This window comes from Biomphalaria glabrata, chromosome 4, assembly GCF_947242115.1.
Source record: "Biomphalaria glabrata chromosome 4, xgBioGlab47.1, whole genome shotgun sequence".
Taxonomy (NCBI): Eukaryota; Metazoa; Mollusca; class Gastropoda; family Planorbidae; genus Biomphalaria; species Biomphalaria glabrata.
The window spans coordinates 39,138,006-39,165,287 of record NC_074714.1 but is presented as its reverse complement, the minus strand read 5'-3'; the positions used below and the strand labels follow the sequence as shown (position 1 = coordinate 39,165,287).

Below are 27,282 nucleotides of genomic sequence, written 5' to 3'. Positions count from 1 at the left end.
AAATATTTTCAATAAGTATTGTCTGTGCCTTGCTATTTACCAGATTAAATATGTAATTATAAGAACAACCTAAAAATATAGACATTTTGGTCAGAAAGTATTTTTCCCACTTTAGCTCATTGCAGGAAAAAATAATTTTATAACTAAATATTTACAATTTTCATTTTTTTAAAAATAAAGCAATAAATATTGATTATAAATCAAGAATGGTAATGTGTATAAAACGGAATAATTTATTTTCTGGCTTAATAGTTTCAAATTCATCTTCTTAAATTATCAACAAGATGAAATAAGACAAACAAGATTGCTAATAAAATTCAATATCAAATCATACAAAACATTTGTATTGACTTCATTTATTCCAACAATTTATGAGGGTATATGGTCAGCTTACAACTGGTTGCATATCTTAACCTCTTGCTAAAAGCTATGTTTTAGTACAATGTTGTTGTTTTAATTATACAGCATGTATTAGTATTTACTAATAAAACATTCTACACTGCTCTCATTAGTTAAAACAGTATGGGAATTATTCTCATAGTGATTGTTTTTTTTAGATAAAGAGGCAATCAATTTTGCTTTCATTTTTTTCTTTTAACAATTTTTCCTATTAATGCAAAGACAGCAAAGAACAAGTCATACAGAATGAAATGTGACTGGTTGGGTATAAAAATGTTTGTTCTGTAGAAATATAAAAATTAAAAAAATGAACACATACATGATAGAAGGCAGTATTAAAATAATATTTTTACATCCATCCATCCATCCCAGTGGCGCTACAGCCCATGGAGGGCTCTGGCCTGCTTTAACACATCCTTCCATTCAGATCTCTCCTGGGCCTTTCGTCTCCACGCCCTAACCCCAAGCTGCTTCAGATCTGCTTCCACGTCATCTATCCATCGCATTCGGGGTCTGCCTTTGGGTCGCCTGCCTTTTGGTTTTCGCCTGTATACGATTTTCGCCTGACATTCTTTCAAGGTGACCTGCCCAACATAGTCTGTTCTTTTTTATTTCGTTCACTATTGGTGGGTCTTCATATAATTGATATAACTAATGGTTAGTGCGTGTCCTCCAGCCTGTTTCATCCTGTATGGCACCATAGATTTTCCTAAGAATTTTTCTTTCCCAAGTGTTAAGTAAATTTTCAGATGTCTTTGTCAGTGTCCAGGTCTCACTTCCAGACATTGCTGCTGGTCTTATGGTTTTGTATATTATTTTCTTGGTTTTCCTTGAAATCGTTTTGCTCTTAAGTAAATGGTGGGTGCTATAAAATGCCCTGTTGCCTGCTGCTATTCTTTCCTTTATTTCTGTTAGTAGGTCATTTTTGAAATTAATAGTACTTCCTAAATATTTGAAAGTTTGGACGTTTTCAAATTCGTGGTCTTTGATTTTGATATTTTGTCCCTCTGTTTGATTCTCTCTTGTCATTGTGATGTACTTGGTTTATTTTCACAAAAACGTATAATTAATAGTACTTTTGTTCAATAGTATAACTTTGTTTCCATTAGATATTCAATCACGTGATCAGGCATTTATTAAAATCATTTATGAAGCGACTATACCATAAAACTTTTTCTAATGAAATCTAAATCTTACATTACCTTAAAGCTTCTGTCAAAGTCAGTGTGATATTGTTTTTTTGTTGTTTTTTACCTTATCAGCTAATATCAATTAATTGATACACATTTTTATAAGCTAGAAGTAGAACATGTCAAGAAAATGTAAGACAAAGGAAAAGATTTGAAAAATGGAAGTGACTAGAGCCTAGTGGAAGCCTAGAGATGGAGATAAATAAAATAATAGGAATATTTAGGGAATAATTATCTTTCTTTCTCAAGCTAATCATTGGAAGTCTATCATTTCTTGAACAAAAACACAGTTTTTTTTTAATAAAAGGAGAAAGATGTTACAGACTAGATCTTTCAATGAACAAGTGTGTCAATATGCAAAATATGTAAATAAAAACATTTGTTTTGCCATTAAAACACAACAAAATAACATCCAGATTTTCAAACGAGATTTCATCCACATGATTCTTATAAAAAATATTTACACATGCTTTCAATATGTAGTTAATGTAACCACATACTACAAAAACAACATGCAAACTTTATGTACAGGCAACACTGAATGATTTGTCATCATCTCTCATCTGTCTCCATATCTTGTGAAGCCTCTGCAGTCTCTGAATCAAAGTCACTTAAGTCTTCCAATGCTAACACTGAGGGAGACATAGACAATATCACACAATTGTAAGATCTATAACCAAGGCAATGACCCACTAAAATGTTGAGATAAAACTTGGTGAATTTAGAGTTTGTCTGAGTGGTATAACAGATAGAAGGTTCTAGAGTGCATTCAGCTTCAGCATGTATCAAACATGACACATGGATTTTATTGGAATAGAGAATAGGAGATATACCAAAGGCAATTTATTAAGAAGGTGGGATTTGAATACAGGACCATTGTGACCATTCCAAGACAGTCCAGAGTGCATACCACATGACCAGGCAGCTATTTTCCTTATTTTTTGAGGGGAAGCGTGGTCAAGAGGCTAAGTACGCTTGAAATTGTCTTGTCTTGGCTACCTATGAAGGGCCTGGAGGTTTGACACACGACTCGAGCTGAGTTGTGTTTACTGAGTTGTGTTTAGCTTAAGGCAGCATGGAAAAACCTTCTCCCAGACACCCCTCCCTCCACTGGTCCACAAAAGAGATTGGACCATAGCGCTCTGAGCATGCTATAAGCATGAAAGTAGCGCTATATAAAAGCTATAATAATAATAGGGAATATGCACACTTTTATTTGTACTGAGAAATATTGTGTGTTGTTTTTTTTAATGTGAAGTAAACTGAGCCCTCCTTTTCTTCTTTTAGAACTAGAAAGTACTCAGATTATTTTTACTATGCAAAAACTAAAACTTGGTATTAAGAAAGTTACTTGGAAAATGGATAGTTATGAATGAAAGATTCAAGTCATTACTTTTTGAGCAAAGGAGATAACTACTTGGTAAGAATTTAAATAAGGTTTCTAAGAAAAAGCTACCAACTTACAAACTAACTCGTAATCCTTAGGGAGAGATCGAAACAGTCTCTCTAGTTTTATCACTAGCCTGATATAAATAGTCTGGACGGGGGCAGAGTGCTGAACAAAGATGATGTCTCCTTGCGCCAAGGCATGCAGCAGATGAACACCATGGACTAGTGTCTCAAGCAGGTGTTGGGTAGAATCAGAAGTTCTCCTGGCATCCTTGTAAAAACACAGCACTTGGTTCAAAGCTCTAATTACTGCAACCACTAACTGGAAAAAAAAAAGGTTCATTTAAAGTGTATTATAAAACAACCAAAAGTATTTCATTAACAAACAAATTTGGCAAGATAAATGCAGCTTTAATCAAATCAAGAAACACATGTTGTTGAAAGACAAGGACTAGTTGTATAAATTAAAGAAAGGCATAGAATTCTCTGGTAAGGTTTAATATGATCATATCCTGTGTTGATTAGTTCCCTCAAAATCAAAATAACAAACTTCTCTAGGTATTGAAATTCAGATTTTTTCCACCTCAGTTAGAAACATTCCTTTATAAATGATGATCATTACATCCTAGAAAAAACTATTTAAATGACAAGAGCAAATGATGATTAGGAGACCAAACAATGACAATAATTCTCAGTACATAGCACATGATTGTCTTTCTAACTGATGCGAAAACAACCCTCCAAAGCTTGCAAAACTCTGATTCCTCTTATATTAAAAACCTCAGAACAGCACTTACAAAGCTCAACCACAACAGCAAAAAAAACTATTATTCAATGGATACCAGCTCATATACAACTAGAAGGAAATGAGAAAGCTGACACACTCGCCAAGAGTTGGAGAACTAACTCACAAATAAACTCTGCACTCTATCCAGAAGAATTGAAGAAATTAATTGTAAACAAAATAAATGAGAAATGGACGAACTCTCATCCAAATCACAAGAAAGATGACGCTTACTATAAGCTATCCCGACAAAACCAACGTCTAATCTTTCACCTCAGGACCGGACACAACAGAATGCGGCAACACATGTACCGGAAGCTCAAAATTGGAACCAGTGAAATCTGCCCATGTGGAGTATCACCAGAGAATGCCGACCACGTCCTCCAAAACTGCTCTTTACCAAGAGGCCCGTATAAGACACTGGCCCCAAAACACCCCAATAGAAAGAAAACTATATGGAGAGCTCCCTGAATTGGAAACCACTGCGCAGTTCATCTCATGTATTGGTCTAGTCATCTGAACCCGGGACTGTCGAGATAATTAGTCCAGCATGCTAACCACATGACCAGGCATTGCTGTTAACTTAATAACAAACTGGTTACAAACGAATAGCCTATTATTGATAAAGAGATATATTACACATTATGGCATGACATCTACCGGATATGTACAATATGTCAAACGAGCAATTTTAGATAATCTTTTAGCATTGATTTGTAATTGAAAAAAAAGAAGAAGAAAAGAATAGATATCGTGCTTGTAGGCCTACTTCGATATCTCAGCACAGTTAACAACAGAGCTATTGGCATTTTCATTTAAATAGAACTAGAATGAAGATGTAGATCTACCTAAACTAAACTTCTGATTTAGCACTCTTAAGATCTATATCTACTAGATCTAGATCTAAAATATAAATTTGGAATAATTTAGATGTAATTAGATTTATGACAATGAAAAGCCTAGATAATCTTTCAATAGACTGAATGCAACAATAAATTTAAAAATAGTAGATTATAGCATTGCAATATTGATCTAGAAGTTTGGAAATCAAAATTTACACTTTAAGTCTAGAAATTGAAATTCAATATATCGATCTAGTCTATATCATTTTAAACTAGACCTAGAATGATTTTAATTAGAATATAAATCTAGATCTAGTTTAAAAAAGCTAGATATATTGTAAAAAATCTAGATCTAGTTAAAAAAATCTAGATAAGATCTTAATCTAGTTATTATGTCTTTTTAAAATATGAGTCAGATAACGAGGTTTAATAAACATTACTATAATGAGTTGATTTAGCATTTCATTTAAAGAATTAATTCCATATGACGTCAAAGGAAAAAAACAACACTACGTCACACGGCCTAGTTAGACAAAAAAATGCCTTCATCTATACGAGCCAGTTATTGAGTGTTCATAGACATTGGTGCACCGAGAGAGTTCTTTTAGCATTTTATTTAAAGAATTAATTCCACATGACGTCAAAGGAAAAAAAATCCACTACGTCACACGGCCTAGTTAGACTAAAAAAATGCCTTCATCTATACAAGCCAGTTATCGAGTGTTCATAGATATTGGTGCATCGAGTGAGTTCTTTTAGCATTTCATTTAAAGAATGAATTCCATATGACGTCAAAGGAAAAAAAATCCCCTACGTCACATGACCTAGTTAGACTAAAAAATGCCTTCTCATCAATATGAGCCAGTTATCGAGTGATCATAGATATTGGTGCATCGAGTGAGTTCTTTTATCATTTCATTTAAAGAATTAATTCCATATGACGTCAAAGGAAAAAAAAATCCCCTACGTCACATGGCCTAGTTAACTAAAAAATGCCTTCACATCAATACAAGCAATTTTTCAAGGGTTCATAGACATTGGTGGAACAAGTTTTTTAGCATTACATTTAAAGAATCCATTCCGAATGTTTGTATAAATAGTAAGAGAAAAAGAGAATTCCAGATAAATGTAATACCATTAATTAAGTTTTTGGAATGGTCTTGTATAAAAATTAGGTGTACCACAACCTTGTGGAGAGATTTTCATACCATACTTTGGTGTTTGGAAGTTTAATTCCTTAAAAATTGGAACATAATATTAACGATAATTAGATTTTGTAACGCTTTAGTTAGAAAATTAAATGTACTGTAAGAGAGAAGTGAGATTTTACATAAAAATAGGGTTAAAATATTTTTCATAAAAAATCCGGAACAACATTTTTTCGTAAATGCGAACATTATTTGTTTTATTAATTAGAAGACAGTTATTTGGTGTTAGTAGATTTTTCATAAAAAATTCTGAAATTTTTCGTGACGATTTGTAAGAAAATGTAAGTAATGTTTTTCAAAACAAATCCTGAACATTCTTTATCGATTAAAAAACTTTTGTTATGTTTCAGCAAGAAAATAAAATGTAAAATAAGTCTAAAAAGTGATTTTCAATAATCGTTTCTAGTAAATTACTTTCATTTTTTTTAAATCCTGAACAACCTATTGTCGATAGGTTTAAAATTTGTTTCAAGATGAAAAGAATATTTTTTTTTTGTGTTGCCAATTTTATCTAATTTTGTTAGAAGTATAAATCTTTTTTAGTTTCTCTTTATTACATGTAACATGTTATTAATTTTGAATGTATGGATAAGGTTAATAATTATTACTTTAAAAAAATATAAGTGTACGCTAAATGAATATATGGAGATGCTGTGGCTGAGGGGTAAAGCACTAGGAACCGGAAGTCCCATGTTGGAATCCTGGTGAAGACTCTAGGTGGACCACTTCGGGAGGCGATTTTGAGTTTGTGTTTCCAGACAAACTGTCTTTGTAATCTTGTTTTTAAAATGTTTGGACTCCTAAATACTTTTACTGTCTTAATAAGTTACTGGATTACAGACAATAAAACCTGTAATTTAAATAAAGAATTTTTTTTTTTACATTAATATTTATACTTCAATTTTTTATAAACATGCCAATAAAAATATTTTTAATCAAAAAATGTAATTTTTTGAAGTAAAACACATTTGAAATCAAAATTTGCTTATTTGTATAAGAAGTTAATAATGATCTCAAAATGTATAAACACTTTGGTTACTTTAAGTTATACCATTGAGCCAACATTCCAAGTAAGCCTATTACAAAAATATTATAAATGGATCTAAGTATCTTAAGATGTATGCTTAGTTACCTCCTCTGTACAGGGACACTTATTGGTCAGCAATAGTTTGAGGCCCAGAGGATGAGACAAGAGTTCCAATATGCATGATATATACTGGGGTCATGAAAATAAAAGAACACATATTGAAAAGAGTGAATATAAGATTAAGCTATTTTGCTTTAAAAAATAAAGTTATCAGTAGCTAGTAATGATAAACTTAGTAACCAGCATAATTTATTTTATTTCTAAAACTAATAGGCACAGATAAAAAAACAAGATGCTGAATGACTAGATAAATAGCACTCACTTCTTGATAGAAAGCAATCTTTTCAGAGAGAAGTGCCTCAGGATTAGTGTGAGAACACAATCTGTGTACTAGGAACAGGGGACAGTTATCTGCTCATGAGTCAGGAAAATTAATAAAATTGATATCATACTAAAAAGGAACTTCATTAAAAGATAGACCATCACTAAGTGAAACAGGATAGCAGAAAATAGCAAAAGATTGGTACGCTAACAGACTTGTCTATCTCTTTCAGCTACTGGTGGTACGCTAACAGACTTGTTGTCTATCTCTTTTAGCTGCTGGTGGTACGTCTATTTCTTTTATTTTTTGATGTAGCGTACAATCTATTTTTTTTTAAAATAAATATTTAATATATTAATTACAAAAAATGTAATCAAGTCCTTGTTGAGGTAATTGTTAATATCTATTATTTCCCTTCTGTTTTCCTTTATCTTGAGACTTAAGGATCACCATAGGATATATATTACAGAAATTCTTAAAGCTTTCATTTATACAGAGGTTTAGGTTAAGTTGGTCAATGGTTCCTATAGGATGAAGAAAACTAGGCCTAATAAAATTATGTGGATCAATAGGTCAAACCTACCAGACTTGGAACATAACTTTTCTAGAAGTTTCTCACATCTGGCTAATGACGCCAACAGCTTCAAAGCTGACAAATGAATAGAAATAGCTTTAGTTTGTTTGAAGTAGGCACTTAGAAATTGAAGTGGCAGCAAAGTCTCTAGCCTGTTGGAGATAGAAATGAAGTACAAATCAACAATCAACTAATTATCAACTAATTATCATATTAAACTGAAGAGGGAATCTGTATTATGTATTATGCATATAATACGCAACTGATATAGAAACTGATATAAAAAATAATGCAAATGTATCACTAGTTTACATAGCCAGTACGTTTTTTAGCACTAGACAGCACACAAATAATACTAAAAAGCATGCCAAAAATTCATCAGAAAATGAATATGAAATTTATTTAATTGATAAACATTAAAAATATTCTTATTTAGTGTTAACTAAATGTTAACTCCAAATCTAATATTTACCTCAAATTAATCCCAAAAGACTAGTCCTAAAAATAATCCTAGATCTAATACTATAACTAATTACAAGTATTTAACTTCTTACTAAAGTATGCACATAACATAGAAGTTGGCTTACTTATAAAGAAGCTGTTTTGGCACACATTGTAATAGAGTATAGAGACACTTGACAGCCTCATTCACAATCAATGGATTAGTCGATTCAGTCTGGAGAACAAAGTCAACAAGTGACTATACTCATCTACAGCTAATCATACATGGAGAATCAAATATTTTAGCTACTGACCTTTTTAGATAAAAATTCAACATATTTCAAATATGCATTAGAAGTGCTAGTTGATAACAAAGATATGCCCAAAGTTGGTTCATAAATTCAAATTATACTAAACTCAAGAACCATTATACCAGTCATAGTGGTTCCTTAACTCAGTGATGAGAAATAAGCTGAAGTGCAACACTTTTATTTAATGTGCAGTTTTTGTTTCTTGATGAGTTTAACTTTTTAATAGACTTGTTACACTGTATATATGTATACTGTATGTGTATCTCAGATACGGCTGGATCTAGTGGATTCTTTGTTCCCACACATTCCTGATAGACATCCAAATCCATAAAGAATAAAATGCAGAAACACAATCCTTAAATTAAAATTCCATTTTTTTATAAAATTTGAAAAATTTAACAAGCACAGCTGTATCTCGAATTACAACATTCAATCAATATTTTCATTAAAATTAGATTTATTAATGCTCAAACTATTCTCATCCTCTCATTGGGGTTCAAACCCCCCCCCCCCTCAAAGGGAGGGATCGGAACTTAGTGACTGATTTTTTGCTTTGATTTTGTTTATTTTAGGTGAGATTTTAATACTAAACCATCACTTGCCCCAGCACAACCAAAGGGGTTTTGAGTTTAAAACCCCCTACCAAGGGGGTTCGAGTTTAAAACCCCTACAAGGGGGTTTGAGTTTAAAAACCCCTACCAGGGGTTTTGAGTTTTAAACCCCCTACCTGGGGTTTCTGCAGTTAACTCCCCATCTTCTATAAAACTAAACAAAAAAAAATGCAAACGAAAATCCCCTAATTTCAAGAGCACAGTTAAGGAAGATTTTGATTTTAAAACCCCCTCTAAAATTTACGATAAACCCCCTCTTCAACATAAAAAAAAAAGCTAATTACGCACTCAAACTGTTATGAGCGTAGCTAAATGGATTTTGACTCAGTTTTGGGTTTAATTCCAACTTCAGCGGGGTTTGAAGGTAAAAAATACCTCTTTAATAATAAAAACAAAGCAAATTATACACTCAAAATGTTATGAGTGTAATCAAAGGGGTTTTGAGTTTAAACTCTCCTCCAGTGGAGTTTGAAGCTAAAAAGTACCTCTTTAATATAAATAAAAGCAAATTACTCTAAAATCTATGAGCATAGCCAAAGGGGTTTTGAGTTTAAACCCCCCCGCCAGGGGGGTTTGAGGCTAAAAAAAACATCTTCAGTGTAAGAAAAAAAGCAAATAACGCACTCAAAATGCTATGAGCGTGGCCAAAAGGGGTTTTGAGTTTAAATCCCCAGTCAGAGGGGTTTGATGCTAAAAATACCTCTTCAATATAAAAAAAAGCAAATTACACACTATTTGAGCGTAGCCAATTCGATCAGGGTTTTTTAGTTTAAACCCCTCTTTTAAAAATGGCTTTTTTTTTTAAGTTTAAAACCCCTCCAGATGGTTTTGAGTTTAAGATCCCCCTACAGAGCATTTTGAGGTGGAAAACCCCCAACAGATGATTTTGACGATAAAACTTCTCTTTTCGATATAAAATCTAAAGCAAACTACATCCACTTAATTCCAAGAGCGTATTCAAGAGAGTTTACACATTTGTACCAGTGGCAGGGCTCCATTAATAAACTGCAGTTAATAGTCATCTGCCGAAATTGAAAAACACTAAATTTGGCTCAACAAAGATGGCTAAGACAGATTTTAGGAGTCAGTTATAGAGATCGGGTCTAAATTAAGGAAATCCTATGCCGAACTGGGAGTCGACCCCTTAGTAAGATTGTGAAAGAGCGACGCATGAGGTTTGCGGGACATGTTCTCCGACAAAATGAATTACGCACAAGAAGAGTTGCAATGATATCCTAGTACAACTTGACGCCACTCATTCATGGAGCTCCTCATGGCAGGTGGGAAGAGGCTTCAGACATTACGAGTGACAGATTTTTATGGAAACAACTTGACGGCAAATGAGCCGAACGGCGCGGGAGGATCTAAGTCAGTAAGAATAGCACATTTGGTTTTTGAAATAAAACTTTTTAATAGCAAGAAAATGCACTGTAGATACCTCAGAATATGCATTTTGTTGGCCTTGTTAGTAATGTCGGGGAGTCTACAATTTTATGGAAACAGCTTGAAGGCAAATGCGCCGAACGGCGCGGGAGGATCTAAGTCAGTAAGAATAGCACATTAGGTTTTTGAAATAAAACTTTTTAATAGCAAGAAAATGCACTCTAGATACCTCAGAATATGCATTTCGTTGGCTTTCAATATCAGAAATAGTGCTTGGTTTCTAATTATCTAGCAAATTATTCATACAAAAACAAAAGATTTAATCTGTTTGACTTAATTTTAAAAAAAAAGCTCACCTCTAAGTCTTGTCTAGCTATCTTTATAACAGAATAGAACTGGAAATTTGTTTGGCCATGCCTGCTTACTGGGCTGCGAAGATCAAGTATGATCTGTGTCTCAGTGGATGTGATGCTAAGTTCATCATCTGCATTGCCACTTGAAGATGATTTCTACATAAATTACATTCATTTTGGTTTAATCATTAAAACAGCAGGGCACAAGAATAATTTCTTTATAAAAACTAAATGACCCAGTACAATTCTCAATCTAGCTGGACACTGGAATAAATCTAAAAATATAGTACATAAAATACTGATAAAAACTAAATTGCAAGGTACAATTTGTTATACTAAAATTGTAATATTACAGGCTTAACTCACCTTCATTTGATCCTCTTCTAGTTCTTTAGATGGACGAAAATTTCTAGAAGGGAAAGTATGTTTGAAAATAACCTGACCAACCTCAGGGCAGAATCGCAGTATTAACATAAGAATCCGAATTGAGGAGATGGTCAGGCATTCAATGCCAGTGGCACAGTGCCCATTCTCTCCCTGTAGCAAATGAATAAGGCAACTGGCCAATGAGCCTGTGGTGTCTAATAACAGTGATGAACTACTTTTTGTTTCAATGCTGGATGGAGTGGACAAAGTGGAGCTAGACAAAGAAGAAAGACTCCTGAACAGAACAAGACCTTCTTTTTCTACAAGTTTCACATAATGTTCAATATAATCAAATAACATTGGTAATAAATTGGTTAAGGCTTGACAGGTGGGGCTCAGTTCTTTCATGAATGCATCAAGAGTTAAGTTCATAAATTTATACACTGCCTCATCAGCCTGCTGTTCAGGGTGGATTTTAAATAACTGCCTTTCTGGGCTTGTTTCTCCTAAGGTAGAATTTCTTATAGAGCCACTACATGTTGTGTTAAGGTCTGAAACATATGAGTAAAGACTGATATGTGAAAACAAATAGAAATGTTATGAGCACTTCCTAATCTACAATATTGTTTCTTAACTTGTCTCCACACACAAAAAAAAGACTATTTCAGTAAACATTTAATTTCCAAACTCTCCACTCAACCTTTCAAACACAAAAATAACTATTCTTCTTTACAAAAATTTATTTTCAGAAGCCATTTCCTGTTTATAGAGTTTCTAGGGGGTTTTAAAATATCTGGTTGAGTAACACTGCAAGGAGGATTTAAAAATAAGTTTGGTAATAATTTAAATAAGTAAACTCTGATTTTTTTATTTTTTTTTAACAAAAATCCCAGACATAAAGATAAGTTACCTTTCAAATAACTTTCACTCCTCTGGTCATTTAACAAGAACAGCAATCCATCAACAGCTAATCTATAATGTTCCCTGGTTACTATCTGTGGTAGAGACTCAAGGCTCTTCTTGTTCACCTGTTTACTGGTTAAAACACATTTTTGAACTAAAATTTCTTAAACTTGTAAGTCGATGTGAGAAATTAAATCTGCATTTTTTTATCATTCTAAAGTTAAAAGTAAATATCTCAATATTATTGTATTACTTCTCAACAAACATAGCTGTACCTGGGTAGTTTTGGTGTGGATATATGACCATCTTCTTTTCTATTACTGATAGCCAGACTCGTTAAGGGTGCCAAAGGTGCCACTGTTGCATCGCTGAGGAGATGTATCAGTCCAGGATCCCAAATCTGACTTTTCAAATCACCTTTCTGATCACTGGGCATCTGAGATGTTTGTAAAAGATGTGTGGCTATCTTCTGACCTTGATCTTGCAAAGGACCTATTTTATATCAATACATTAATAATTTTTTTTTATCTCGCCTTTTTTGTGTGTTGTAGGATGACATTTAAAAAATTCAATATCACAATGCATACTTTATTTTAAATGAAGTTTAAAAAGAATATAACTTAAAACTTATTCTAGAAATGTTTCTACTTTTTTTTTTTGAAGAGATTTGACATTTTATAGCTTTGACATATCTGTTTATCTGACAAATGCTTTGTGCCAAATATTGTGTTAGATTTAGGGTTAAACATTTAGACTCTTATATTTATGGTTTGATTCAACAAAAATGTGTTAAAAATATCATTCTAGTCAAGTTATCAAATGAAATATTTAAATTTACCAATTTTAAGTTCTATTTTTTTTGTAGTAAGTTTCCTTGATGGGTCACTGTCACATACATGGACTTTCACTACACAAAGAAAAAAAAAATCACTAGGCTTATTTTTGTAAAAAAAATAATTTGATTTACAAACAGCCTTAACATCAATATTTTTTTATCAAGATTTACATGAGCACTGTAATAGGTTAGGCTCTAAAATCAGAGTGCTGTCAATAGGGCCAGCCTAGGGCTGATTTGACCGATAGCTCAAAATTGGGCCCTGCAATTTAAATTTAGCATATCATTTTCAGTCATGGCTCTTGTCACAGGCTATTAAAGATGTAGGACTTGAAGGTTTAACATATTTAGTGTATTGACAAAACTTTAATTAATTCACTATGCGCCTACCATAATAGAGTTGCTTCTAATTCTAATTAACAGTAATACTTGTTATTGTAAAAAAAAAAAAAAAAAAAAAAAAAAAAAAAAAAAATTAGTAGAGGGGCCCATCAAGCATCCATTTAATTGGGCCCCAAACGTAAGGCCAGCCCTGGCTGTCAAGTAGGGAAGAAGTGAAATAAAACACCTTAAACAAATAGTATCAAAACAAATCAGGTGTGTACAGCTATCTACAACATGTGCTCAACTTAGATAAATGATTTTAAAAGGGATGCTTCCAGGTGGTAGGATCTAAGCTGATGGGTTGAGGAGTCTTATGTGTGAACCCATGGAGGCTACAAATTTTAAATTGGGATTTTGAGACTTATAATGGTAGATTATTATGGACGTAATTTTTGAACTCTGCCTAAGAGGCTATCACATGTGTTGGGGTTAAAAGATATAATTACTGAAAGAAGAGGCTGACAGATACATGAATATTGAAAGGTGAGAATTTTAGATTTAAAAATTGTTGAAAATCCATTAGTGTCTTGGGATTTAATTTTGTATAGTTCTACACTGATATGAAAACACTGTAAATATATATAAAATAAAGACAGTTTACTTTGTCATAAAAGAGGAATTCAAATTTTTATTTAATTTTGTGTGTGAGTTAGTAAATATGCCTTCAGGGTGTGGGGATATTAGGTATCTGGTGCTAAATCTCAACACAGACTCCACACATTAACATATAAAAAAAGTAAAGTTCCCCTTTGAGACCTTGTGGTCTATAGGACAGATGATGTAAAGGTCATCTGTTTCTTAGGCCTACAGTTAACGAGGGTGTCATGTAGCCAGCACAACGACCAACCGCTTTTACATTTTCCAAACTAAAGTCAGGTACCCATAAGAGTTGGGTGTACTCAGGGGCGCCCTAAAAATCCCAGAATTCAAAAATCAGTCTTCACAGAGATTCAAACCCAGGACCCCAGGTTCGGAAGCCAAGTGCTTAACCACACAGCCACTGTGCCCCCACATCAACATATACTTATGTTTATACTTAGATCTTAAAGCAAACTTTGCTTCATTTTTTACTTATTATGTTCAAATTTTGGGTAAAAATCAGGATTGAAGGAATCATAAGGTTAATAAAAAAAAAAAAAAGTTTTAATTAAAACCTCTTTTATTTAAACTTTAAAACAAAGACAAATTACCAGGCGAATGTGTAACAGGTTCAGTTTTGTTAACAATACTTTGTGACGAACTCTACAAAAAAAAATTCATATTTTTTAGTTGGCAGAATACTGGAAAAAAAAAAACAGCATGAATGTTTCTATTATGAAATGACAAATAGAAAGAGAAGATTTTGAAGGAAAACAAAAGAATGTAATAACAAAGAGATCTTTTATATTTATAGTTATTAGTATAATGCAATGGTTTTAATTTTTGAAATTCTAGAAGGAAGGAAAGGGAGATGACTTTGATCTATATTCATAAGTTGCAAGCAAACATAAAAAACATTTGGTTTAATATTCTTTTGAAAAGTCCTGGGAAATTCTGAATTTATATATTTTTGAAGATTCTCATAAAGAATTTGCATTTATTAAAGTTGATTAGACATTGTTCCTGTGTATGTATAAGCAATGGAAAGCACTCGCAAGGTGGTCAAAGAAAGCGCTTCAGGGACACCCTCAAGGCTTCTCTGAAGGCGTTCAGCATAGACCCAGGCACATGGGAGACAGAGGCACATGACAGAGCATCATGGCGTCGCGCTGTGAAAACTGGCGCACAGGTTGAGGAAAAAAGAACAACGCTGGCAGAAGAAAAACGCCAGAGAAGAAAAGCAAGGCAAACGACACTAGCTCCAGCTGGAATAACCTGCCCAGTGTGCGGCCGAACATTCCAGGCTCACATAGGTCTCACCAGCCACATGAGGAGGCATAAATCCCAGTGCAAAGCCCTCAGCCCCCTGGATGACAAAGTGGTCATCATCAAACCATGATGGACGAACTATATATATATATATGTATGTATAATTTAACAATTATTTAAATATTTAAGTCAACATCAAAATGTGGAATTTAACTAACCTGATTAATAAAAGAATAATATGTTGGGAAATTAGCTTGCTGTGACAGTGGGAGGTTCTCCAACAATTTCTGATTCTTCTTGCTGGGTGGGGATGGTTGTACAGCTACCTACAGTTATTAAGCAAACAAGATAATGAAAATGCAGTTTCTAATTATTTTATAATTATCCCATCTCAACTCATGATATATCATGAAATTAGTATCTAGATAGTTTTAATCATACAATAAAAACAAAATTTAAAGATCCTTTCATAAAACAGTATTACAATTTCCCATCTATTGGTGGAAAAAGATATTACAGCCTAAGAGGCTGAGATCTGAGATTGAATACTGAAGATCCAAATTTTACTTCAAAATATGAGGAATCTAAAAATCACCAATGGGTATCTTAAATAAGTTGGGGTAATGTATCACTGAGCAGACAACAGAAACAGACATAGTTTACAATTAAGCTATACAATGTCAGAGTAAGAAAAAAATCTTTGCACAAAATACAAGCAAATCTTCACATCAGTGACGAGTTTTAAGTTACCCACTATAATAATGGCATCACTGCAATCTGCCTTTTCCAGATGAAGTTAGGAAATGCAACTCAAATTGGTTCAAAAATCTAAATCTACAATATAAAAATGTACCCCAAATCAACATAGAGTTTTACTCACAAGGTTTATCCACAAAACTTTTCATTACAAATGTGTCCACTAATTTATGTGCATAAACAAAGGGCATATAAACATAAAAGATCATCTTTTATCATATCTACCTTCTTAGGACTTGCTTTTTCTGGAGACTTTGTAGTTTCATGGACAGATGAGCTGCTAGTTTTATACTGTTGACTTTTCTGATGCTGAGCCTCCAGGCGTCGCAGCTTTTGTTGAACTGACTGTAGCTGTCGTTGCAATTCTTCAATTTCTCTATCCTTTGAAAACAAAATGCCACATAGATTTTATTGATCATCTATTTATATTTATTGGCTTTTACTTTACTCATACTGAGAAATCCTTAAAATTATTTCTGATGCAAAATTTTACTTTACATAAGTGAAAATGGGGGCATCTTCATGGAAAGAACCTATTTGAAAAAAGATTTATTGATATAAAGAATAGAGGTCATTAGCTTTATGCTAGGTCTGGTTGTGGTTTTCTCCATTGGGACTATGCCATGTAATTATACGGAACACCTTGTGGTATATTTGTATTTGAGTCTGTAGTTATACACAAAACCTTGTGATATTTTTGTATTTGAGTTTTAAGCAACACCTTGTAGCATCTTAATATTTGAGTCAGCAAGAGGTTGTTGAATTCACTAATTCTAGAATTGAGGTCATTAGAGATAGTCTTAACTGTTCAGAGACTCACACTTCAATCAATTAACACAGATATTATTTTAATGCAAACACAACTATGACATTTAAATCTGGTAGATATAAAAATATACCTTGAACTGTTTTTCAAAGGTCACTCTTTCCACTTCACTCTCCAAGTTTTGTATTTTACTCATCTGAGCTAACTTCTGTGCCTCTTTCATATCCTCAAGCTGTGCCCTCAACTTTTCCAGCTCCACCTCTTGGCTGCGTGTTATATCCTTCAGGTATCTCACTTCCCCAATGTAACGATCCCTTTCATCTTTAGTTCTTTGAATCTGAAACAAAATTTGATCCATGAAATCTCAAGTAAAAGAAATAAATACACTTTTGAAAAGTACACAAATAAATGTTGACAAAACAAAAACTTACAATGCATTTTTTAAAACTATTGAACAAAAAACAAATATATACCTATTTTAGGACAGCCAACATATATATATACAGGCTGTGCAGTTTCTTTTTACAACTATTCTACTACTTCTAAGAGTTTATATTAGAATAAAATTTTGCTCACATTTTTTTTTTGAAAATGCAAATTAAAAAAAAATCTATATACATAAAAAATTAATTATAAAATATATAAAATAAAGAGTCTCACCTCTTGTTCTAGTTTAGTCTGAGAAGTGCGGCCATTTGAACTTATTCTGTCATTATTAGATCTATAAAATAATAAAAAGCAATTCTAAGAAAGCATATAAACCAAATATCTTATTCTGTTGATAGGTTTAATTAAGAAAACCTATATTTGTTTTTAAGGAGATTATTCCACCAATAAATGATACAAAGATGCAAGTAAGAAAACTAATCCGTTCAGCTTGATAAAACAACATCATTTGTGTAGTAAGTTGAATAAAGCATTCTTTTTACAAAGCTTATATCAACTCACTCTGTCTGTCTGTCTAAAAGTTTGTACACGTTATTTCTCTGACATCCAATCTTGGATCAAGCTGAAATTTGGCACAATTATTTCTTTTACCTGACAACACAAGAATCAATTTAAAAAATTAACCAATTAGTTAATTAACTATTGGTAATAAATTACTTTGTTTGGTATCTTAAACAAGGAAAAGAAATAGTACTTGACTTAAGTGGTGGTATAAGATGAATTAGTCTCCTAAGGGAAAGAAATAGTACTTGACTAAAGTGGTGGTATAAGCTGAATTGGTCCACTTTATAGATTGTCATCTGAGGCTTATTACAAATTTAATTACATGACTGATCCAAACTTATTGATACACTTAATATAAGCTTTGTTTTTTTTTTAAGTTTTTTTAAAATTTTGCTTGTTGTAAATTGTAAATGGTGTGTACCTTTTGTCTTTTTTTTTAAAGTAAACATTACAGAAATGTCAACAAATCTTATCCATGTTTAAGATGACTTACAATACAACAGTGATTGAAAATGATAAATATCAAATATGTATTTTTTTTAAACCAGCTAGTAACTTTGACCCAAGAAACTTGTTATTTCTTTACCTGTCTTGAAGACTACCTGTTTTAAAATATTATGGTGGCCTAGTGTTATTCTCTTGTCAACAAGGAGTAATAACTTATAAATCATATCACAAGACAGTGCACTATGAAGAATATTTTTCAATGGATAAAAACTCAGAATATGGAAGTGGTTTGTGAGTCTCAAATGAAAACAAAAAAAGCCTCCTGGTTAATACCACATTGTGCAGTAGAAAAACATCTTCATTACCTAGAACTGCTAGTGAGAAGAAGCTGAGATTCTTTTAAAGCTGATGAACTTGAGTTCCTACTTGTTGTGGTGGAACTTGCAAATGGGTTGAGAGGAGGTGCAATGGCAGTCCCTTCTGTGTTATATGATTGAGACTAAATGACAGAAAGAAGTTATTAATTATAGTTTTCTAAACTATAAATAAAGTAAATACAAAAAAACAGGTATAGGGTATACTTCTAAAAAAAAAAAAAGGGTAATAATTAAAAAATTGCAGTTATTTTCACGGTGGCAGGGAAAAGTCTGGATAAAATCCTAAAATGTCACAGAAGCTGGCTCCATAAAAAAAGAAGGAATAGCTATTAGAACAAAGTAATTAAGGAAAAAGGGAAACTAAAGGATGCAGTATGGCATTATGTTCCAGAGAGAGCATATAGTCAATAAGTAAAACATTAAGAAAAAACTCCCCACTCCCTTGTTTAAGAAAATATAAAGTATTTGTTTTTAGTTAAATTAAACAAGCAAATAATGTTTGACAATATCAACATTTTATTTGTCCAAAGATATTTTTTAAGGATTGTTTTGGAATTAATTGCAAAAGGATTTTGAAAAATGTCAATGCCAAACAAATAGTGCAAAGCAAAAATAATCTTATGAAGTGGAAATAAAATCATAAACAATTTCTTTATGTTTACATACTGTACGTGTTATCTCAGAATAATGCACATTTAAAAAAAAAATATAAATGTTGATTGAGTTTTCAAAAAAAAAATAAAAAAAAAAATTTTCTCAACTTTTTATTATTACTTTTTGTTACAATTTTATTTCAATTTAAAACATTGGAATAAAAAAAATATTACCTGAAGGATAGCTTGCGATGCAATGACATCAATTTTTTCTAGTTCATCTTGAGTAAAGCCTATGTCATCATCCCAATCATTATCAGCACCCACTGCATCCAATTTTCTCTTCTTGCTGCCTGACCCTTCATTATCACCTTTTTTCACTTTCCATGACATTTCTTACCTAAATATAAAACTTTCAATTTTATATGAATAATTCATTTACATTGCTAAAACTAAGTGATACAATCATCTCCATATACCCAAGAAAAAGCTTCACAAAAAAGGCTCCAATGAAACATTATAAATACAAAGTAGAAAGTATTTATTTGTAGCTAATTTTTTTTTATTTGGTTGGCTCATTATTATTCCTAGCGCCAGTGAAGTTTATAGTTTCTTTTTCTTTTGTAACCTTCTTTTCAAGCTGTTGTCTTGTCGTTACCCTTATCTTTAAATCTTACCAAAACAAAGTTGTCCTAAAAAATCTGTCCCATAACATGTTATACATTCAAAATGACTAAATCTAATTCATGTGTATTATTATAGCATAAAAATTAAACAAGGGTCTGGAATTTGAGTCCTTATCTAGAATGAAGAATGTTTTTGTAATGTCAGTGAAAATTTCTGTATATGTGATTTATAGAAGTTAGATGACATTGTTATAATTAGACTTGATTGCTGTTATGCTTGACTGCACGTGGTCAAGTAAGATGTTTAAGTAGGTCACAATAGAAGTGTCCTCTAGATCTAATGATAATCTTATATCTACTCTACTACTAGATATCATCTCTATGATTATGATGGGTAGAATCTAATCTATATTTCTATATCTTATAGAAATTTTTATTCTAGAATCTAGATCTAGATCATCAGACCTTACTATAACTTAAGGTTAACTTAAGAGGAGGTTCTTATATTTGGTACACCCCATCAAATTCTCCTTCATTGAACACCTCGCTTTTTTTTGTTTGTAATTCATTTTTATGTTTGGAGCAAAAATTGACAATTCGGGACTGCGCATGTCCAATTTTAGATAAGCTCCGGTATTTTTGTTCAGCTTTTCCAAAGCAGATGGCAGTTTTTTAGATTCTCGAAACCAAGTATGTAAAGCTATTGTTTTAACCTCCCCCGGAAATTCACACCCATATAAGGGATATGGGCTGTTATATGAGCTTGTTTGATCGTAGGCTGATGGGATTATCAAAATAAGCTTCCAAATATCTTGAGAAAGACATTCCAATAACATTTATATCGTTAGCTGTTGAATAAAATTTAAAAAGGAGCAGTCCCAACGAATAATAATTAATTTAACTCATTCTCCTTCATTGGACACTGCAAAATCGTAATAAGAAATATTATTGGGATTAATATAAATCTATGATTTTTTCAATTAATAAACATGACTTAGGTCAAGATATATAGAATATATATAATTTATGAATGAAAGAAAAAGCGAGAGCTGCTAATTTGAAGCCAGAGACCATGCCCACTGCAGGTGATCATGCCAGGTGAGCTGGCGGTGAGGAGAGGTATAAACTAAGCGTGTAGTGTCACAACCTATCAAACAGGCAGTGGAGGGAAGGGGGGACAGAGTCATGAAAAGAATTATAAGCACCTTCTATAGGAGGGAGGGGGTGTTAAGGTGTAACAAAACAAACATCCAAATTATGAAAACAAGAAGAGGGTCCATGGATGGGAATTAAAAGAAAGAGAGAATACATGTACAGCCTAGTTGAAAATATCATGTTTATTAAATTATAATTCATTTATAGATCTATAATCTATATAGATTTATTTCTGTCTGTATCTACTCATAGATTATATAGGTATTTAAATAAATAATCTATAAACGATATATATACATATATAGACTATAAATACATATTGCGGAAGTGAATCTACTTCTTTTAAACTTTTAATACAATCTAAATTATAATTTTTAATTAACACAGAATATCAGATAGTCTATAATTTATTAGCAATTACAATTTACATAGTCACAGTAGTCAGTGTAACATAAATTTAGTAAGCCTTCAGGACAGAAGACTCAAAAGTAAAGTAGCAATTATACATAAAACACTGAACCATAATCTTCAAATACAAAAACAAAATTTAATAAAATACTCTGAAAGACACAAAGATAAAGGCACATTCATTGTCCCATATGCTAGGACAAATTTGTACAAATACTCCTTCTTCCCTAGTGCTATTAGAGCATGGAATGGGTTGCCTGAGCTATCCAGGAAAACCAGTGACTTGGCAGAGTTTAAGTCATTGGTTAATATGCATGACTAAATGCATGACGCGTAGGACGTAATCATCTTCTTTTTTGAAGTAACATCTGTATTATATAAGATAAGATAACATAGTTAACATAGTGGTGTTCAGTGACGGTGCTCAGTGTCCAATGAAGGGGAAAGCACAAAAACTGCATTCAGAGTAGGAGCATGAAGTGACCCAATTTAATTTATTTATTTTAATATAAAATCCTGACTATGAGTGGTAATACAAAGAAACACAGCTATTTTTATTGTCCATTACATTAGACTAGTTGAAGAATAAGAAATAAACTAATAAACTAATAAAAGTATAAAACTATAAAGTGGGTACAAAGAATGTCAATCTGCTTTCAGTTTTTTGTAAGTCTAGACTAGTCTACTACTCTAGTCTCTAAGTCTAAGTAACAGTTAAACCTTCACCAAATAAAAAACAATTTAATACAAATTTGACCTAGGCCTAGATCAAGTTCCCGAAAGTCGGTATTCAGATATAAGAATCTACTGTAGATCTAGATCTATTAAATAATCTAGATCTAGAATAGTTACAGTAGTTACAGTTACGTCAAAAAAGAAAATTTTTTGAGATTCATAACCTGTCCTTACTTTTTCAACTTTTTGTTTTTCCTTAAATCACTGACCCATAGAATCTAGGTTCTTTGACTCTAGGCTATGGGTTTAGGGTTAAATCAAATTAATCTAGATTTTTTACCCAGACTAAATCTATATATATAATATATAGACTACTAGATTAAAGCCAGGTCAATGTAAATCTAGATATATATATTATAGTATAGAAAATACGAAAAACATGCATATATGTGACCCTGCCGGACCAAGTAAAAGGCAGGGTCACATATATGCATGTTTTTCGTATTTTCTATACAGTCGTTTACCCCTGCAGCAGTAAATCTTTGTTTTTTTGAGATATATTATAGTAGAGTCACTATTGCGGAGCAGGCATGTTTGCGGAACAGCTCGTCGAAATTAGTTACAATCTACTTTATTTTGAAATTTTCTGCTAAACTACTGTAACGGTACTGCGAATAGTCCATTTCTCTACATTTCCAATATAAGGATTTTCCTTTCACGGCAGAAAATTAATTTTGACTCCAGGTTAAAGTTGACAGGTGTGGAATCGTCCATTATTTTTCACGTACCAGGAGATCCACATAGGTCAGGGCTTAAGACTTTTTAAAAATGATAATGACACATCACCTGCATGATACACCTATTTTTCGGTTTATAAATGGATGTGGAAAAACTTCATTTCATAGCTATCTACCAGTAATTTAATTTTTAAAAAATAGGGAGGTGTTTACCCAGTTTTTACCTTTTTAAAGATAGTCACAATTGTGGAACACTATAGATGTCATTTATTTGACTTGCGCATTTAGCTTAACATTTACATAGTGATTTAGATTATTGGAATTTAAATATGAGTTTGTATTAGTATACATAATTTTAAAACATTTAGATAATAAAATGACATATAATATATAATTTATGATTACCAGACGTCCAGCAAAAAGAGGACAAATCATAATATCAAATAATATCATATAGGCCTATATATAAAGAAAGAATAGTAAAAAAATAAAATCTTGAAAGGAAAATCAGGGTAGTGTGACGTCAATTAAATTAAAGAGGTAAAAGATCAAAGAGTGACAATGTGTTGTCTTAAGCTTTAATAAAATAAAATTAATGTAAAGGATAAGGCAAGGAGTTCAAGTATTTATAAGACTAATAAATATATGCTTTATATAGGCGTTGTTCCGACATTTTTACCGTGTTCCGCAATTGTGACTTCTTAAAAAATCCTGTTCCGTAATTGTGACTGACCATATCTCAGTCGATTTGAATGTAAAATTAAAATATCTGTTGAAAAACTAAACCATGCTTCTATTTTTATCGGAAAATGGATGGGCAATGCCTAGATACTTTTAGTTTTTCCATAGGTCTAACCATTACGGAGCAAAAAATTGAAGACTAAAAGTAGCTGCAAACTGTTCCGCAATAGTGACTCTACTACTCGAATACCGCTTAATTGTTTAGATTCTAGATCTAGGCTACACATGGTCTAGTCAAAATCATGAAATGTTATTTAGTCTAATGAAGCGCTTCATCCAATAGCGTTGGATTCCTTCAACTAGAGATCTGGAGTCTAGATACATAACCTACCTACAATATCACTTCTGGGTATATAAAAAAATAAAAACTTGAATGGAGAATTTTATTTGTTGTATTCAGAATAGGGATTTCCCGATGGTCTGTGTTTTCAGTGAATTATATTATTAGATGATCTAGATTTCTAGATCTAGATCTATACTATAGATTCTATTGACTTGAGCAACTAACAATTAAGAATTAAGGAAACTTGAGATATAGAATTTAATAGATCTAATTTATATTCAACTATTTCATCATAACAGTGATTTTATATTATTATATATTACTACTTATTACTAGACTAACTTAGTAACTAAAGTTAAATATAATATCATCTGTCATCATGGTAAATTAATTGGGGTATTTTATTATTTATATTAGTAATATTAGTATAATAATAGTTAATATATTAACTAATTAAGTCAGTAGTTGAGTATTATATCTAGTTCGTCCATCGTGGTTCGATGATGACCACTTTGACTTTGTCATCCAAGGGACCAAGGGGCTGAGAGATTTGCACTGGGGTTTTATGCCTCCTCATGTGGCTGGTGCGACCTAGATCTATATATATGTGCGCCCGGAAAGTTCGGCCGCACATTGGGCAGGTTATTCCAGCTGGAGCTAGTGTCATTTGCCTTGCTTTTCTTCACTGGCGTTTTTTTTCTGCCAGCGTTGTTCTCTTTTCCTCAGCAACCTGTGCGCCAGTTTTCACAGCGCGACGCCATGATGCTCTGTCATGTGCCTCTGTCTCCCAGGTGCCTGGGTCTATGCTGAATTCCTTCAGAGAAGCTTTGAGGGTGTCCCTGAAGCGCTTTCTTTGACCACCTTGCGAGCGCTTTCCTTCGCTTAGTTGGCCATTCAAGAGTCGTTTAGGGATGCAGTGGTCTTCCATTCTGCAGACGTGTCCTGCCCATTGCAGCTGGGACTGCATTGTGTGGATGCTTTGCAGACCCGCTCTTCGAAGGACTTCAGTATCTGGTATTTTGTCTTGCCATTTGACATTCAGTATTTTTCTCAGACATGTCATGTGGAAGTGGTTCAGTTTCTTTGCATGTTTTCTGTACACTGTCCATGTTTCTGAGGCATCTAGAGCAATGTAGGGAGGATGACAGCTCTATAGACTTCTAGCTTTGTATTTAAAATCAGTCAGTAGTTGAGTAGTGCACAAACCAATACTAAACTAGATCTATCATCTAGTATTCTAGAATCTAGTTAGTTTATTAATGTAGTACTTAGGGGTGCACCGGATAGTCGCTCTGGCTCCGGCTTCTGCCGAATATCCGGCATTTTTTACTATTCGGTGCTATTCGGCTCCGGTCGGATATCACTACCGGATAGTAAAAAAATACACCTATTTAATATGCATAAAGTATATATCTCCTTATGTAGAGATGAACAACTCCCACCCCTTTTATTTGTTTAGTCCTTCACATTGAGTTTTTTTTAATAGGCAGGTGACCACAAGTTAAATACGATGGATGTAGGTTTCATGTCAGCGTATTGAGACTCTCTAGAGGTCACACCTTTCGAGGGAACTGAGTTTGTTTATTTAGTAGTTAATCTTTATTTAGGGGGCTGGACTGCCATAGCCACACCTCTAAGGTAACCAGGTATATTTCCAGATGAACAACTCCCTCCCCCTTTTATTTGTTTAGTCCATCACATTTAGTTCATTGATTGACAGGTGACCACAAGTCAGATACAATGGACGTAAGCACTCTTTAGAGGTCACACGAGGGAACTATGTTTGTTTACTTAGTAGTTAATCTAAATTGGGGGGGGGGGAGGTGGACTGGACTTTAAGCCAAACATCTACATGGGTATCCGGACAAGTAGTTTGCTTATTTGGAGAAAAATCTTAATCACGTGGTTGGGCTAGAGGCCACACCTTTTCAAGTGTGCCGAGTTACTTGAACATAAATCTCAATTAGTAAGTTGGATTATTTTTAAACGAGTGACCTTTAGCTACACAGAACACAAACCGCGAGATTATATAGCCCAGTAAGCCAGTAACTAATTATTTTTAAATGGAGAGCTAAACACACCCTACTCTTTATTTTATTTCTTTGGTCCTTGACACCCAATTTAATGATAGACATTGAACATTTTTAAGCCAGAATGAAAAAACACAACGTGCTAACAAAGGATATTACACTGTCAATAAATAATTCTGTTAAATAATTTTTCTAACGTGTTAACTTGAATATTACTCCTGCAGTTAAGTGTCTTGATTTGATAACAATATTCTTAATAATTTGTGACAGTCAATTAACTCCTTGTTATTACTGGGTTTTTTTCTACTTAGCCACTGCGTAATCAGACTAGGACGACTTTTACACACCTGACATCCATAGGCTTACTATCGTTCCCTTTTGTAACAGTTACTGAAACCACAAATAAAATAATTAATAAGTAATAATTAAGGAAGATGTTTCTAACGTACGTTCTTTGCACAATAAAATAAAACAAAGATGTGCATGTTTGCGTGTGTGTATTTTTGCCTTGTATTCAAATCTTTACAAAGAAAGCTAATTTCATTGTTTAATTCTTTTGACTTAATAAATAACGGAAAACTTTACAGTAAAATTTTAAAATCGCATAAAATAAATTGAATAATAGTACCGCAGTTAGATCTAGCAAACAAAGAAACAATATGCTGGAGCGTAAAAAAAACAACAACCCTTGACCTCTAACTAGTGGACGGGTATAATTTATCTATATATGCTTGACTGACCATGCAAATGTGTTATCTTTTTTGACTGACACCCAACTCTATTGCGTGCGTATGCTCAAGGAAAAAACAATGCTTGATGGTTAACACAAACAACTATACACACTACACTAGGACTACATGTGTAGGCTCACTAGGTATATCTGACCAGGTTGTTGGTCTGAAATTCATGAACACATACATCCGACCACTATACATGGCAGATTGCACTTTACTTATGAGATTTACATTAGTAACTAGTTAAATATATATACTAACATTATTTACATTGACCTTCCTACACACATCCTTTACAGTTGGTGGCATCGTATACACACAGTCACACTCATGCTATACAGATTTTTAGAAATACTGTTAAGCTTAAATAAATCAATCAGTAACAGAGTTTAAAACAATAACGTATATAAAAGGAAAAAAAAAATAAAACCAACCAATATAGGTATGTTATTTAACAGTTTCGTAAAGTGTTTAGCAACACAAGCTATTAACAAGACACTTAGGTATCCGGCCCCGGCCGAATATCAAATTTTACTATCCGGTCATATCCGGCCCCGGCCGGATATCAAAAAGTACTATCCGGTGCACCCCTAGTAGTACTAGATGATAGATCTAATACACTAATAATTGACCAATACTTAATAGATCTACCTAGTGACAACCTAGTCTAGAGTCTAGATTAAATAGATAATATACTATTCATACTACTGTTTATAGATCTAGTCCTAGCTAGATTCTAAAAGGTACTTTGATAAAATTTTCAAGTTCATTGT

The 27,282-nt window shown here is 32.8% G+C and overlaps 2 protein-coding genes across 10 annotated transcripts in view; one reads left to right on the top strand and one right to left on the bottom strand.

The window, feature by feature from the left end:
* Window positions 1-212: 212 nt before the first annotated feature.
* On the bottom strand, window positions 213-23,782 carry LOC106069747 (uncharacterized). 5 transcript variants are annotated; one of them, XM_056025835.1, is made up of 19 exons: window positions 23,653-23,782; window positions 19,355-19,520; window positions 18,516-18,649; window positions 17,413-17,473; window positions 16,886-17,089; window positions 16,212-16,367; window positions 15,449-15,556; window positions 14,573-14,624; window positions 13,002-13,070; window positions 12,439-12,655; window positions 12,171-12,295; window positions 11,261-11,811; window positions 10,898-11,050; window positions 8,383-8,471; window positions 7,805-7,947; window positions 7,222-7,310; window positions 6,945-7,028; window positions 3,054-3,300; window positions 213-2,221 (listed from the first exon to the last, which is right to left on the bottom strand). In XM_056025835.1, exons 2-19 carry the CDS (start codon window positions 19,511-19,513, stop codon window positions 2,142-2,144), a joined length of 2,721 nt encoding a protein of 906 aa, XP_055881810.1. In that variant the 5' UTR covers window positions 19,514-19,520; window positions 23,653-23,782; the 3' UTR covers window positions 213-2,141. The 5 variants fall into 5 exon arrangements, with proteins under 5 accessions (XP_055881810.1, XP_055881807.1, XP_055881806.1 ...); XM_056025832.1 differs by lacking the exon at window positions 23,653-23,782 and adding an exon at window positions 22,219-22,344; XM_056025831.1 differs by lacking the exon at window positions 23,653-23,782 and adding an exon at window positions 22,067-22,212.
* Window positions 23,690-27,282, top strand: part of LOC106060509 (NF-kappa-B essential modulator-like) — a 22,979-nt gene continuing 19,386 nt past the window's right edge. The window contains exon 1 of one of the 5 annotated variants that reach the window (XM_056025840.1): window positions 23,690-23,811. The gene's annotated coding sequence lies outside the window, so the exon portion shown is untranslated. Of the gene's footprint in view, window positions 23,812-23,862; window positions 23,881-23,907; window positions 24,142-27,282 lie in introns of those variants that run through there. The other 4 variants (XM_056025838.1, XM_056025836.1, XM_056025837.1 and 1 more) reach the window with 4 other exon arrangements.